This window comes from Phasianus colchicus, chromosome 38, assembly GCF_987193195.1.
Source record: "Phasianus colchicus chromosome 38, bPhaCol1.hap1.1, whole genome shotgun sequence".
Classification (NCBI taxonomy): Eukaryota; Metazoa; Chordata; class Aves; order Galliformes; family Phasianidae; genus Phasianus; species Phasianus colchicus.
In genome coordinates this window covers 885,518-901,566 of record NC_143473.1, presented here as the reverse complement: position 1 = coordinate 901,566, position 16,049 = coordinate 885,518, and the positions used below count along the sequence as shown (strand labels likewise).

General features: G+C 61.2%; 1 protein-coding gene across 1 annotated transcript; it reads left to right on the top strand.

The window, feature by feature from the left end:
* On the top strand, positions 1–15,667 carry CAPNS1 (calpain small subunit 1). Its single transcript, XM_090129931.1, has 10 exons — positions 1–194; positions 992–1,025; positions 1,131–1,220; positions 3,439–3,496; positions 4,886–4,950; positions 6,769–6,837; positions 7,612–7,690; positions 10,157–10,273; positions 11,844–11,902; positions 15,440–15,667. Exons 1-10 carry the CDS (start codon positions 16–18, stop codon positions 15,464–15,466), a joined length of 777 nt encoding a protein of 258 aa, XP_089986057.1. The 5' UTR covers positions 1–15; the 3' UTR covers positions 15,467–15,667.
* Positions 15,668–16,049: the final 382 nt, after the last annotated feature.

Sequence of the window (16,049 nt, the reverse complement as noted above, 5' to 3'; positions counted from 1 at the left end):
CCCCAATTTGCCGCCATGTTTCTGGTGAAGGGGCTCCTGGGGGGGGGCGGAGGTGGGGGTGGGGGGGGCGGGGGGGGGCTCCCTGCAGGGTTGGGTTCTGTGCTGGGGGGGCTGCTGAGTGGGGGGGGCGGGGGGAGAGGAGGAGGAGCTGGGGGGGCCATGGGGGTCCTGGGGGGCGTCATCAGTGCTATCAGGTGAGTCGGGGGGGGGGGGAATTTTTGGGGTGGGGGGGGTGTATGGAGTTGGGGGGGGGTCTTTGAGGGTATTGGGGGCTGCATATGGAGTGGGGGGGGCAAATGGGGGGGGGGCTATGAGGATATTGGGGGGGGATATGGGGTGAGGGGGAAGATGGGGGGGTTTGGGGACATTGGGGGGGATATGGGGGGGGGGGCATTTTGGGGGGGAATAATATGGGGTGGGGGGCATTTGGGAGGGGGAATAATATGGGGAGGGGAGTGGGGAGGGGATATTGGGGGGGTGTGGAGTGGGGGGGGGGTTGGGGGGGTTGTATGGGGCAGGGGGGGCATTGGAGGGTTGAGGTGGGGGGGGCTTTGAGGGTATTGGGGGCTGAATATGGGGTGGGGGGGTTACGGGGGGGGCATTTGGGGGGTGTATGGGGTGGGGGGGAGTTGGGGGGGGCTTTGGGGACATTGGGAGGATATGGGGCGGGGGGGGGCATTTGGGGGGAATAATATGGGGGGGGGGTGGGGGGGAATATGGGGTGGGGGGGCATTTTTGGGGGGAATAATATGGGGGGGGGAGTGGGGAGGGGATATTGGGGGGGTGTGGAGTGGGGGGGTGTTGGGGTTATATGGGGCGGGGGGGGCATTGGGGGGGGGTATATGGGGGGGGCGTTGGGGGTGGGTATGGGGTGGGAGGGGCTTTGGAGATAAGTGGGGGGGGGGATAGAGGTTGGGGGGTGCATTTTGTGGGGGGGGGGTTGACACCACTGACACCCCCCCTTCATTTCTTCCCCCCCCCCCCCCCCCAGCGAAGCGGCCGCTCATTACAACCCTGAGCCCCCGGTGAGTGCATTTCCCCCCCCCGCCCCCCCCAAACCCCTAAATTTGGGGGTCCCACTCTGAGTTGAGTGCCCCCCCCCCCCCTGCCCCCCCCCCTCATCCCCACAGCCCCCCCGCTCCCACGTCTCCATGGTGGATCCCAATGAGAGCGAGGAGGTCCGGCAGTTCCGGCGCCTCTTCACCCAGCTGGCCGGAGATGTGAGTGACCCCCCCTTGAGACCCCCCCTCATTGAGACCCCCCGACCCCCCCCCCAAGACTCCCTGATCCCCCCAAGACCCCCTGACCCCCATCCCCATGGAGACCCCCCCCATTGAGACTCCTTGCTCTCCCCCAAGACCCCCCCGGAGACCCTCTGCCCCCCCCCCCAAGTGGAACATCCCCCTACCCCCCGGTGACCCCCTGACCCCCCCCCCCCATTGAGACCTCCCTGACTCCCCCCCGACCCCCCCCCAAGACCCCCTGACCCCCATCCCCACGGAGACCCCCCCCATTGAGACTCCTTGCCTCCCCCCAAGACCCCCCCTGAGCCCCTTCATGGGACCACCCCCCTGGAGACCCTCTGACCCCCCTCCATGGCACCCCCCCCATTGAGACCTCCCTGACCCCCCCCAAGACCCCCTGACCCCCATCCCCACGGAGACCCCCCCCCCATTGAGACTCCTTGCTCCCCCCCCAAGACCCCCCTGGAGACCCTCTGACCTCCCCCCATTTGACCCCCCCAGTGGAACGCCCCCCTATGCCCCCGGAGACCCCCTGACCCCCCCTCCATGGCACCACCCCCCAATTGAGACCCCCATGATCCCTCCCCAAGACCTCCTGATCCCCCCAAGACCTCCTGACCCCCATCCCCACGGAGACCCCCCCCCCCCATTGAGACTCCTTGCTCCCCCCCCAAGACCCCCTGGAGATCCTCTGACCCCCCCCCCATTTGACCCCCCCCAAGTGGATCTCCCCCCTACCCCCCCGGAGACCCCCTGACCCCCCCTCCATGGGACCCCCCTGTCCAGTGAGACCCCCATAACATCCCCCCCCGGAGACCCTCTGACCCCACCCCACCCCATTTGACCCCCCCCAGAGACCAGCTGATCACCCCTCCATGGGACCCCCCCCCCCCCCCCAAAAGAGACCCCTCCTGACACCCCCCCCCCCCCCGAGACCCCCTGACCCCTCATTCCATGGGACCCCTCCCCCCTGAAGACCACCTGACCCCCACCCCCATTAAAACCGCTGACCCCCCCCCCCCCCGTTGAGACCCCCCTGATGCCCCACCATGGGACCCCCCCCCCATTCAGACCACCTGACCCCCACCATGGGCCCCCCCCCGCCATGGGACCCCCCCCCATTCAGACCCCTGATGCCCCCCCCATGGGAACCCCCCCCCCCATTCAGACCCCCTGACCCCCACCATGGGACTCCCCCCCAATGGACCCCCCCCCAGAGACCCCCTGATCCCCCCCTCCATTGGACCCCCCCCCCCTTTGAGACCTACTGACCCCCCCCCCATGGGACCCCCCCTGAGACCCCCTGACCACCTCCCCCCCCCCACCCCCTGACCCCCAAATCCCCCCCCTCCCTTAAGGGCCCCCCCCCAACCCCCAGGACCCCCCCCAAATCCCTCCACCCTCATAGGACCCCCCTCAGGACCCCCTGAACCCCCCCCCAATGCCTCACTCCTATGACCCCCAAATCCCCCCCCCAGGACCCCCCCCCAAAATCCCTGCCTCCCCCCCCCCAGAAACCCCCCCTCACCCAAAATCCATTGCCCCCCCCCCATTCCAATTCTTTAGACCCCTTCAGAACCCCCCCCCCCTCATTTCTTTTTTGGGGTATCCCTTTATTGTAGGGTGACGCTGGTTGGGGGGGCTTATTTTTATTTGGGAGGGGTCTCCTGTTGCCCCCCCCCCACCCCAAATTTGTTCCCCCTCCCCCCCCAGGACTCCCAGAACCCCACGACCCCCCCGTGGGCCCCCCAAATTCACCCCCCTCCCCTTAGGACCCCCCCCAGCACTCACAGGACCCCCCCATGGGCCCCCCAAATCTCCCCCCCTCCCTTTAGGACCCCCCCCCCAGGACTCCCAGAACCCCAGGACCCCCCCCTCCCCTTAGGACCCCCCCCCACACCCCCCTCCAGGAACCTCAGACCCACCCCCCACCCCAATAACCCCCCCAGGAGCCCATGACCCCCCCCCCCCCCCCCAAATCCCTGCTTCCCCCCCCCTAAAATCCATTGGACCCCCCCCCATTTACCTCCCCCCCCCATTCCAATTCCCCCCCCCCATTTCTTTTTTGGGGTACACCGTGGTTGTAGGATGGCACTGATTGGAGGAGCTTATTTTTATTTGGGGGGGGGGGGCGGGGTCTCCTGTTCTCCTGTTGCCCCCCCCCCCACCCCAAATTTGTTCCCCCCCCCCCCAGGACATGGAGGTCAGCCCCACAGAACTGATGAACATCCTCAACAAAGTCGTCACCCGCCGTGAGTCTGCGGCCCCCCCCCCATAAAAAAAATTATAGGGGACCCCCCCCCCCACCTAAAAAAAAACTTGGGGACCCCCCCCAAAAAAAATAATTGGGGATCCCCCCCATAATAATTAATAGGGACCCCCCCCCCCACAGTGAGTGTTTGAGGGGGAGGGGTGAGAAGGAACCCCCCCCCCCCCATTCAACCCTTGTTGGGGGATTGGGGGGGGGGGGAACCTATAGAGCCCCCCCAGAGCCTATAGGGATCCCACAGACCCTATATTGCCCCCCAGACCCTATAGAGACCCTATAGAGCCCCCGAATCCCTATAGAGAACCCACAGACCCTATAAAGCCCCCCCAATCCCTATAGGGGCCCTATAGAGCCCCCAAATCCCTATAGAAAACCTACTGAACCTATAAAACACCCCCAGTCCCTATAGAGACCCTATAGAGCCCCCGAATCCCTATAGAAAACCCACAGACCCTATAAAGCCCCCCCAATCCCTATAGAGACCCCAAATCCCTACAAAGCCCCCCCAGTCCCTATAGAGATCCTTTACAGCCCCCGTATCCTTATAGAGAACCCACAGACCCTATAAAGCCCCCCAGTCCCTATAGAGACCCATAGAGACCCTATAGAGCCCCTGAATCCCTATAGAGAACCCACAGACCCTATAAAGCCCCCCCAATCCCTATAGGGGCCCTATAGAGCCCCCAAATCCCTATAGAAAACCTACTGAACCTATAAAACACCCCCAGTCCCTATAGAGACCCTATAGAGCCCCCGAATCCCTATAGAAAACCCACAGACCCTATAAAGCCCCCCCAATCCCCATAGAGACCCCAAATCCCTACAAAGCCCCCCCAGTCCCTATAGAGACCCTATATAGACCCTATAGAGCCCCCAAATCCCTACAGAGCCCCCCCCAGTCCCTATGGAGCCCCCAAATCCCTATAGAAAATCTGCTGACCCTATAAAGCCCCCCAGTCCCTATAGAGACCCTGTAGAGACCCTATAGAGCCCCCAAATCCCAATAGAAAACCTACTGACCCTATAAAGCCCCCCAGTCCCTATAGAGACCCTATAGAACCCCCAAATCCCTATAGAGAACCCACAGACCCTATAGATGCCCCCAGTCCGTATATGGGATTTTTTTTGGGGGGGGGGTCCCTATATACATATAGGGTTTTTTTTGGGGGGGGTCATGATATATTTTAATATGGGGGGGGGGGGGAAATATATAGGATTTTTTAGTGGAGGGTTCCGTATGCATATGGGATTTTTGGGGTGGATCCCCATATATATTAATTTGGGGGGGGCGATATATATGGGATTTTTTTTTGGGGGGGGGGGAGGTGACCCCATAAACTAAATAGGGTTTTTTTTGTGCCCCCCCCCGAAGACCCCGACCTGAAGACGGACGGGTTTGGGTTGGACACGTGTCGCAGTATGGTGGCTGTGATGGACGTATCCTTCATGGGCCTTATAGGGTTTTTTATGGGGTCGGGGGGGGGGGGTCAGGGTTGGGGGTTATGGGGTTTTGGGGGGGTCTGGGGGGGTTTTAGGGGGGAATTGGGGGGGGTTATGGGGTCGGGGGGGGCTGTGGGGTGGGGATTGTGGGGTTGGGGTGGCTTTTGGGTGGTGTTGTTTTGGGGGGGGTTTATAGGGTTTTTTATGGGGTGGGGGGGAATGGGGGGGTCAGGGTTGGGGGTTATGGGGTTTTGGGGGGGTCTGGGGGGGTTTTAGGGGGGAATTGGGGGGGGTTATGGGGTCGGGGGGGGCTGTGGGGTGGGGATTGTGGGGTTGGAGTGGCTTTTGGGTGGTGTTGTTTTGGGGGGGCGGTTATAGGGTTTTTTATGGGGTCGGGGGGGGTGGGGGGGTCAGGGTTGGGGGTTATGGGATTTTGGGGGAGGTCTGGGGGGGTTTTAGGGGGGAATTGGGGGGGGTTATGGGGTTTTTGGGGGGGCTTTTGGGGTCTTCTATTGTGGGGGCAGTTATAGGGTTTTTTATGGGGTCGGGGGGGGTCAGGGTTGGGGGTTATGGGGTTTTGGGGGGGTCTGGGGGGTTTTAGTGGGGAATTGGGGGGGGTTATGGGGTCGGGGGGGGCTGTGGGGTGGGGATTGTGGGGTTGAAGTGGCTTTTGGGTGGTGTTGTTTTGAGGGGGGTTTATAGGGCTTTTTATGGGGTCGGGGGGGGTCAGGGTTGGGGGTTGTGGGGTTATGGGGTTTTGGGGGGGGTCTGGGGGGGTTTTAGGGGGGAATTGGGGGGGTTATGGGGTTGGGGGGCTGTGGGGGGGGATTGTGGGGTTGGGGTGGCTTTTGGGGTGGTGCTGTTTTGGGGAGGGCTTATAGGGTTTTTTATGGGGTCGGGGGGGGTGGGGAGGTCTGGATTGGGGGTTATGGGGTTTTGGGTGGGGTCAGGGTTGGGGGTTATGGGGTTTTGGGGGGCGGTTTGGGGGATTTTGAGGGGTTTTGGGGGTGGTTATGGGGTCAGAGGGGGGGCTTTTGGGGTCTTCTATTGTGGGGGCGGTTATAGGGTTTTTTATGGGGTCGGGGGGGGGGATGGGGGGTCAGGGTTGGGGTTATGGGATTTTGGGGGGGTCTGGGGGGGTTTAGGGGGGTTTGGGGGTGGTTATGGGGTCGGTGTGGCTGTTGTGGGGGTTTTTGGGGGGGGGGGGCTTATAGGGTTTTTTATGGGGTCGGGGGGGGAATGGGGAGGGGGGGTCAGGGTTGGGGCTTATGGGATTTTGGGGGGGGTCTGGGGTTGTTTGGGGGTGGTTATGGGGTCAGGGGTGCCTGGGGGGGGGGTTTAGTGGGGGGTGGTTATAGGGTTTTTTATGGGGTCGGGGGGGAATTAGTGGGATTTTGGGGTGGGGGGGCTATTAATTAGGGTGGGGGCATTAATTAGGATTGGGGGGCGGTTATGGGGTGGGGGGATTCATTTGGGGTGGGGGTCAGAATCGGAGGTAATGGGGGATTTTTTGGGGGGGGCTGTTTGGGTTTTGGGGGGCAGTTATGGGGTGGGAGGGAAGTTAATGGGGTTTTGGGGTGGGGGGGGCGATTAATTAGGGTGGGGGGCGCTTAATTAGGGTGGGGGGGCAGTTATGGGGTGGGGGGGTCGATTGGGGGGGGTCAGAATGGGGATTTTTCTGGGGTATTCGGGGGGGTTTGAGGGCTTTTGGGGGGGGGATTTGGGGGGTTTTTGGGGGGGATTTTGGGGTTTTTTTTTGGGGGGGGGATTTAATTTTAAGGGGGGGGATTTTCTTTGACCCCCCCGCCCCCCCAGAGTGACACCACGGGGAAATTGGGGTTCGAGGAGTTCAAGTATCTGTGGAACAACATCAAGAAGTGGCAGGTGGGGGGGGGCACCTAAATTGGGGGGGGGGCACCTCAAAATGGGGGGGGGCACCCCAAAATGGGTGCCTTATGGGGAGTTTGGGGGGGGGTCCCAAAACGGGGGGGGGGGGGCAAAATGGAAAGGAACCCAATATCTGCAGGGGGTCCCAAAGAATTGGAGGGGGGGGGGAAATTGAGGGGGGGGCACTTCGAAATATGGGGGGGGCAATAATTGAGGGGGGGCACCTCAAAATATGGGGGGGGGCAATAATTGAGGGGGGGCACTTCAAAATATGGGGGGGTCCCAAAATGGGGGGAGGGGGCAAAATGGAAGGGAGCTCAATATCTGGGGGGGGTCCCAAAGAATTGGGGGGGCCCCTAAAATTGGGGGGGGGCATCTCAAATTATGGGGGGGGTCCCAAAATATGGGGGGGGGGCTAAAATTGAGGGGGGGGCACCTCAAAATATGGGGGGGTCCCAAAATGTGGGGAGTGGACAAAATGGAAGGGAGCCCAATATCTGGGGGGGGGTCCCAAAGAATTGGGGGGGGGCACCTCAAAATATGGGGGGGGGGGCATCAGAAGAGACTCCCATTAAATTTTATTGGGGGGGGGGTTGAAGTGTGTTCCTTATGGGGCTTTTGGGGGGGGGGGACACCCCAAAACGAGGCCCATAAAAGGGGAACGGGGGGGTTTAGCGGTATGGAATTTGGGGGGGGGCAGAAGGGTGTTTGGGGAACCCCCCCCCCAAAATAAATTTTGGGGGTGACCCCCCCGCTCCCCCCCCCCCCCAGTTGATTTATAAGAGGTTCGACACGGATCGGTCCGGAACCATTGGGGTGCAGGAGCTGCCGGGGGCCTTCGAGGCTGCAGGTGGGGGCTGGGGGGGGATTTATGGGGTGGGGGGGTTTATGGGGTCTGGGGGGGGATTTATGGGGTCTGGGGGGGGGTTATGGGGTCTGGGGGGGGGATTTATGGGGTGGGGGGGGAATTGTGGGGTCTGGGGGGGGATTTATGGGGTGGGGGGGTTTATGGGGTCTGGGGGGGGTTTATGGGGTGTGGGGGGGGATTTATGGGGTGGGGGGGTTTATGGGGTCTGGGGGGTATTTATGGGGTCTGGGGGGGGGATTGTGGGGTCTGGGGGTGGGGGGGTTTATGGGGTCTGGGGGGGGGTTATGGGGTCTGGGGGGGGATTTTGGGGTCTGGGGGGGGGAATTGTGGGATCTGGGGGGGGATTTATGGGGTGTGGGGGGGGGATTGTGGGGTCTGGGGGTGGGATTTATGGGGTGGGGGGGTTTATGGGGTCTGGGGGGGGGATTGTGGGGTCTGGGGGGGGGATTTGTGGGGTCGGGGGGGGGATTGTGGGGTCTGGGGGGGGATTTATGGGGTCTGGGGGGGGTTTATGGGGTGTGGGGGGGGATTTATGGGGTGTGGGGGGGGGATTGTGAGATCTGGGGGGGGATTTTTGGGTCTGGGGGGGGGAATTGTGGGATCTGGGGGGGGATTATGGGGTCTGGGGGGGGGATTGTGGGGTCTGGGGGGGGATTTATGGGGTGTGGGGGCGGGATTGTGAGATCTGGGGGGGGATTTTTGGGTCTGGGGGGGGGAATTGTGGGATCTGGGGGGGGATTTATGGGGTGTGGGGGGGGGATTGTGGGGTCTGGGGGTGGGATTCATGGGTTGGGGGGGTTTATGGGGTCTGGGGGGGGGATTGTGGGGTCTGGGGGGGGGATTTATGCGGTGGGGGGGTTTATGGGGTCTGGGGGGGGTTTATGGGGTCTGGGGGGGGGATTGTGGGGTCTGGGGGGGGGGTTTATGGGATCAGTGGGGGAGTTTGTGGGGTCTGGGGGGGGTTATGGGGTCTGGGGGGGGATTTATGGGGTGTGGGGGGGGATTGTGAGATCTGGGGGGGGATTTTGGGGTCTGGGGGGGGGAATTGTGGGATCTGGGGGGGGATTTATGGGGTGGGGGGGTTTATGGGGTCTGGGGGGGATTATGGGGTCTGGGGGGGGGATTTATGGGATCAGTGGGGGAGTTTGTGGGGTCTGGGGGGGGGATTGTGGGGTCTGGGGGGGGGATTTGTGGGGTCGGGGGGGGGATTGTGGGGTCTGGGGGGGGATTTATGGGGTGGGGGGGGGGATTATGGGGTCTGGGGGGGGGTTTATGGGATCAGTGGGGGAGTTTGTGGGGTCTGGGGGGGGTTTATGGGGTCTGGGGGGGGATTTATGGGGTGGGGGGGGTTATGGGGTGGGGGGGATTTATGGGATCAGTGGGGGAGTTTGTGGGGTCTGGGGGGGGATTGTGGGGTCTGGGGGGGGATTTATGGGGTGTGGGGGGGGATTGTGAGATCTGGGGGGGGATTTTTGGGTCTGGGGGGGGAATTGTGGGATCTGGGGGGGGATTTATGGGGTGTGGGGGGGGGATTGTGGGGTCTGGGGGTGGGATTTATGGGGTGGGGGGGTTTATGGGGTCTGTGGGGGATTATGGAGTCTGGGGGGGGATTGTGGGGTCTGGGGGGGGGTTTATGGGATCAGTGGGGGAGTTTGTGGGGTCTGGGGGGGGGATTGTGGGGTCTGGGGGGGGATTTATGGGGTGGGGGGGGATTATGGGGTCTGGGGGGGGGTTTATGGGATCAGTGGGGGAGTTTGTGGGGTCTGGGGGTGGGATTGTGGGGTCTGGGGGGGGATTTATGGGGTCTGGGGGGGGGATTTATGGGGTGGGGGGGGTTATGGGGTGGGGGGGATTTATGGGATCAGTGGGGGAGTTTATGGGGTCTGGGGTGGGATTTATGGGATGGGGGGGGATTATGGGATCTGGGGGGGGATTTATGGGGTCTAGGGGGGGGATTGTGGGATCTGGGGGTTATGGGGTCTGGTGGTGGGATTGTGGGGTCTGGGGGGGGGATTTATGGGGTGGGGGGGGATTGTGGGGTCTGGGGGGGGTTTATGGGATCAGTGGGGGAGTTTATAGGGTCTGGGGGGGGGATTGTGGGGTCTGGGGGGGGATTTATGGGGTGGGGGGGGAATTGTGGGGTCTGGGGGGGGATTTATGGGGTGGGGGGAGGTTATGGGGTGGGGGAGTTTATGGGGTCTGGGGGGGGGATTGTGGGGTCTGGGGGGGGGATTTATGGGGTGGGGGGGGGGTTATGGGGTGGGGGGGGTTTATGGGGTCTGGGGGGAGTTTATGGGATCAGTGGGGGAGTTTATGGGGTCTGGGGGGGGTTTATGGGGTCTGGGGGGGGAATTATGGGGTCTGGGGGCGGCGGGGGTTTTGTTTATTATGTGTGGGGCTGATTTGGGGCTGAACCCCCCCCCCTTTGCCCCCCCCCCCGTTTTTTAGGGTTCCGGTTGCCCCCCGAGCTCTGGGGGGTCCTGGGTCGTCGTTATGGGGACGAAGGGGGGAACCTGGACTTTGACAACTTCATCAGCTGCCTCGTGCGCCTGGACGCCATGTTCCGTAAGGGGGGGGGGCTTTGGGGACCCCCCCGGATTATTAGGGACCCCCCCCCAAATTATTTGGGACCCCCCCAGAACAATTTTATGGGCACCTTTTATTTATTAGGACTCCTCAAGTTTGTGGACCCCATAAAATTGGGGATCCAGTCTGTTATTAGGGACCCCCCCTGGGTTATTGGGGACCCCCCCACATTTGGGACCCCCCCCCTGGATTATTAGGGACCCCCCCAATTATTAGGGACCCCCCCAGAACAATTGTGGGCACCCTTATCTTATTAGGGACCCCCCCCACATTTGGGGACCCCATAGAATTTGGGGACCCTCACTAATTAGGGACCCCCCCAGGGTTATTAGGACCCCCCCAGGGGTTATTGGGGACCCCCCCAAATTAGCGACCCCCCCCTGGATTATTAGGGACCCCCCTAAATTATTAGGGACCCCCCCGGAATAATTGAGGGTCCAATCTGCTATTGGGGACCCCCAAATTTGGGGACCCCATAAAATTGGGGTCCTCTCTAATTAGGGACCCCCCAGGGTCATTAGAGACCCCCCCCCCGGGGTTATTGGGACCCCCAGATCTGGGGACCCCCCCCGGATTATTACGGACCCCCCCCCCCAAATTATTAGGGACCCCATAGAATTTGGGGACCCTCTCTAATTAGGGACCCCCCCATAGATTTAGGGATCCAGTCTGTTATTAGGGACCCCCCCCCCCACAACAACTGTGGACCCCCCCCCCGGGTTATTGGGGACCCCCCCACATTTGGGACCCCCCCAAGGACTATTAGGGACCCCCCCAATTATTAGGGACCCCCCCAGAAAAATTGTGGGCACCCTTCTCTTATTAGGGACCCCCCCACATTTGGAGACCCCATAGAATTTGGGGACCCTCACTAATTAGGGACCCCCCCCAGGGTTATTAGAGACCCCCCCCGGGGTTATTGGGACCCCCCCCCATTTGGGACCCCCCCCCTGAATTATTAGGGACCCCCCCCCAATTATTAGGGACCCCCCCCCAATTATTAGGGACCCCCCACATTTGGGGACCCCATAGAATTTGGGGACCCTCACTAATTAGGGACCCCCCTCAGGGTTATTAGGCCCCCCCCCGGGGTTATTGGGACCCCCCCCCATTTGGGACCCCCCCCCCGAATTATTAGGGACCCCCCCAGGGTATTTTTGGGCACCCTTTGCTTAGTGGGGACCCCCCCAAGTTTGGGGACCCCATAGATTTAGGGATCCAGTCTGTTATTAGGGACCCCCCCCCATAACAACTGTGGACCCCCCCGAGTTATTGGGGACCCCCAGATTTGGGGACCCCCCTGTAACGATTGTGGACCCCCCCCCCGGGTTATCAGGGACCCCCCCGGATTATTAGGGACCCCCCCAGGGTCATTAGGGACCCCCCCCAAATTTGGGAACCCTTCATATTTGAGGACTCCCCCCTGGGAACTATTGGTGCCCCCCCCTCAAATTAGGGGACCCCCTTTGATATTAGGGCCCCCCCCATAAGAATTGACCCCGATTTTGGGGTGCCCCCCCCTCAATTTTGGGGTCCCCCCCCTTTCCAGGTGCCTTCAAGTCTCTGGACCGTGATGGGAGCGGGCAGATCCGCGTCAGCCTGCAGGAGGTGGGGGAACCCTATAGGGCCCCCCCAAATCCTATAGGACCCCCCAACCCTATAGGGCCCACCCAATCCCTATAGGACCCCCCCCAAACCCTATAGCACCCCCCAACCCTAAAGGGCCCTCCCAAATCCTATAGGACCCCCCAACCCTATAGGGCCCACCCAATCCCTATAGGACCCCCCCCAAACCCTATAGCACCCCCCAACCCTAAAGGGCCCCCCCAAAATCCTATAGAGCCCCCCTCCAACCCTATAGGACACCCCCAAACCCTATAGCACCCCCCAACCCTATAGCACCCCCCAAACCCTATAGCACCCCCCCAACCCTATAGGCCCCCTCAACCCTTATAGGCCCCCCCCAAATCCTATAGGCCCCCCCCAACCCTATAGCACCCCCCCAACCCTAAAGGGCCCCCCCAACCCTTATAGGATCCCCCCAAATCCTATAGGCCCCCCCCGACCCTATAGCACCCCCCAACCCTATAGGGCCCCCCCAATCCCTATAGGACCCCCCAAATCCTATAGGCCCCCCCCCAACCCTATAGGGCCCCCCCAATCCCTATAGGACCCCCCAAATCCTATAGGACCCCCCAAACTCTATAGCAACCCCCAATCCCTGTAGGGCCCCCCCATTCCCTGTAGGATCCCCCCAAATCCCTATAGGACCCCCCAAATCCTATAGGACCCCCCCCAACCCTATAGGCACCCCCAATCCCTATAGGGCCCCCCCAAACCCTATAGCACCCCCCCAACCCTATAGGGCCCCCCCAACCCTTATAGGATCCCCCCAAATCCTATAGGCCCCCCCCAACCCTATAGGGCCCTCCCAATCCCTATAGGATCCCCCCAAATCCCTATAGGACCCCCCAGATCCTATAGGATCCCCCAAACTCTATAGCACCCCCCCAATCCCTATAGGACCCCCCCCAAATCCCTATATGACCCCCCAAATCCTATAGGACCCCCCCCAACCCTATAGCACCCCCCAACCCTATAGGGCCCCCCCAACCCTTATAGGATTCCCCCAAATCCTATAGGGCCCCCCCAATCCCTGTAGGGCCCCTCCAAATCCCTATAGGACCCCCCAAATCCTATAGCACCCCCCAAACTCTATAGCACCCCCCAAACCCTGTAGGGCCCCCCCATTCCCTGTAGGATCCCCCCAAATCCCTATAGGACCCCCCCAACCCTATAGGCCCCCCCAATCCCTATAGGGCCCCCCCAAAATCCTATAGAGCCCCCCTCCAACCCTATAGGACACCCCCAAACCCTATAGCATCCCCCAACCCTATAGGGCCCCCCCAACCCTTATAGGACCCCCCAAATCCTATAGGCCCCCCCCAACCCTATAGGCCCCCCCAATCCCTATGGGACCCCCCCAACCTTATAGGGCCCCCTAATCCCTATAGGGCCCCCCCAAATCCTATAGGAGCCCCCAACCCTATAGGCCCCCCCAATCCCTATAGGACCCCCCCCAAATCCCTATATGACCCCCAAATCACTATAGGAGCCCCAACCCCTATCAGACCACCCCAAAACCCTATAGGACTTCCCTATGACCCTATAGGGCCCCCCAAACCCTATAGGCCCCCCCCCCAACCTTATATGACCCCCCAAACCCCTATAGGACCCCCCCCAAATCCTTATAGGGCCCCCAAATGGCTATAGGACCCCCATATCCCTATAGAACCCCCATAACCCTATAGGCTTCCCCCATGTCCCTGTAGGATTGCCCCCATCCCTATATGACCCCCAAACCCTTTTAGCCCCCTCCCAAAACCCCTATAGGGCCCCCAGACCCCTATAGGGCTCCCAAACCCCTATAGGACCCCAAAACCCCTATTGCCCCCCTCAAACCCCTTTAGGACCCCAAAACCCCAATTGTGTCCCCCCCCCCTCCCCCAAACCTCTATAGGGCCCCCAAACCCCCACAAATCCTTATAGGGCCACAAAACCCCTATTGCCACCCCCAAACCCTTGTATGACCCCCAAGCCCTATAGGACCCCCCCAAAACCCCTATAGGGCCACCCTATAATCCCTATACAACCCCCCCAGTCCCTATAGGACCCCCAAACCCCCATAGGCCCCCCCCCAAAACCCCTGTAGGGTCGCCCTATAACCCCTATAGGACTCCCCCCCCCTACAGGACCCCCAAACCCCAATAGGACCCACCCCAGTCCCTATAGGACCCCCAAACCCCTATTGCCCCCCCTCAAACCCTTGTATGACCCCCAAGTCCTATAGGACCCCCCCAAACCCCTATAGGGCCGCCCTATAACCCCTATAGGATCCCCCCAGTCCCTACAGGACCCCCAAACCCCTATAGGCCCCCCCAAAACCCTTATAGGTCCGCCCTATAACCCCTATAGGATCCCCCCCAAACCCCTATAGGGTCGCTCTATAACCCCTATACATCCCCCCCCAGTCCCTACAGGACCCCCAAACTCCCATAGGCCCCCCCCAAAACCCCTATAGGGCCGCCCTATAACCCCTATAGGATCCCCCCCAATCTCTGTAGGACCCCCCCCAGTCCCTATAGGGCTCCTAAACCCTAATAGCCCCCCCCCAAACCCCTATAGGACCCCCCCAAAACCCCTATAGGGCCACCCTATAACCCCTATACAACTCCCCCAGTCCCTATAGGACCCCCAAACCCCCATAGGCCCCCCCCCAAAACCCCTGTAGGGTTGCCCTATAACCCCTATAGGACTCCCCCCCCTACAGGACCCCCAAACCCCAATAGGACCCTCCCCCAGACCCTATAGGACCCCCAAACCCCTATTGCCCCCCCCCCCAAACCCTTGTATGACCCCCAAACCCTATAGGCCCCCCCAAAACCCCTATAGGGCCGCCCTATAACCCCTATAGGACTCCCCCCAGTCCCTATAGGACCCCCAAACCCTATAGGCCCCCCCCAAAACCCCTGTAGGGCCGCCCTATAACCCCTATAGGATCCCCCCCAATCTCTATAGGACCCCCCCCAATCTCTATAGGACCCCCAAACTCCCATAGGCCCCCCCCAAAACCCCTGTAGGGTCGCCCTATAACCCCTATAGGACCCCCCCCCAGACCCCATAGGACCCCCAAACCCCTATTGCCCCCCCCCCCAAACCCTTGTATGACCCCCAAACCCTATAGGCCCCCCCAAAACCCTTATAGGTCCGCCCTATAACCCCTATAGGATCGCCCCCAAACCCCTATAGGACCCCCCCAGTCCCTATAGGGCCCCCAAACCCTATAGGCCCCCCCCAAAACCCCTGTAGGGTCGCCCTATAACCCCTATAGGACTCCCCCCCCTACAGGACCCCCAAACCCCTATAGGACCCCACCCCAGACCCTATAGGACCCCCAAACCCCTATTGCCCCCCCCCCCCAAAACCCTTGTATGACCCCCAAACCCTATAGGACCCCCCCCAAAACCCCTATAGGGCCGCCCTGTAACCCCTATACAACCCCCCCAGTCCCTACAGGGCCCCCAAACCCTATAGGACCCCCCAAAACCCCTATAGGGCCGCCCTATAACCGCTCTCTCCCCGCAGTGGCTGCAGCTCACCATGTACTCCTGAGGCATCCGAAACCCCAAGATTTACTGGGGGGGGGGGACCCCAAAACCCCCCCCCCCAACCCCAAATGCTGACCCTATATTTGCACACCCCCCCCTACCCCCAACCCCAGTCTGTACCCTACAAGTGCCATAGGGGCGCCCCTTCCCCTATAAAACCACCCCCCCATATATCAACCGCCCCCCACCCCAAATAAAGCTCTGCGCTGCCCCCACTCGCTGTCTATAGGGTTTTTTTTTTTGGGGGGGGATTTATAGGGTCCTGATACGGGGGGTAAGGGATATGGGGTGGTATGGGGGGATTATAGGGGGATGTGGGGGGGTATGGGGGATATAGGGATATATAGGGGGGATAGAGGGGATATGGGGGGATATGGGGGATATGGGGGGATATAGGGGGGAGATGGGGGGCAGATGGGGCCATATAGGGGATATGGGGGGGAAATGGGGGCCATATAGAGGATATGGGGGGGAAAAAAGGGGGAGATGGGGGCCATATAGGGGATATGGGGGGAGATGGGGGCATATAGGGGATATGGGGGATATAGGGATATATAGGGGGGATATGGGGGAGTATAGAGGATATA

What these genes read in the sequence shown, in the direction of transcription:
- CAPNS1 (XM_090129931.1), top strand. Translation starts at nt 16, where the DNA reads ATGTTTCTGGTGAAGGGGCTCCTGGGGGGGGGCGGAGGTGGGGGTGGG. An exon ending in ACAACATCAAGAAGTGGCAG is followed by an intron (nt 6,838 to 7,611) that starts GTGGGGGGGGGC and finishes CCCCCCCCCCAG; the next exon opens with TTGATTTATAAGAGGTTCGA. An exon ending in GGGGGCCTTCGAGGCTGCAG is followed by an intron (nt 7,691 to 10,156) that starts GTGGGGGCTGGG and finishes CCCGTTTTTTAG; the next exon opens with GGTTCCGGTTGCCCCCCGAG.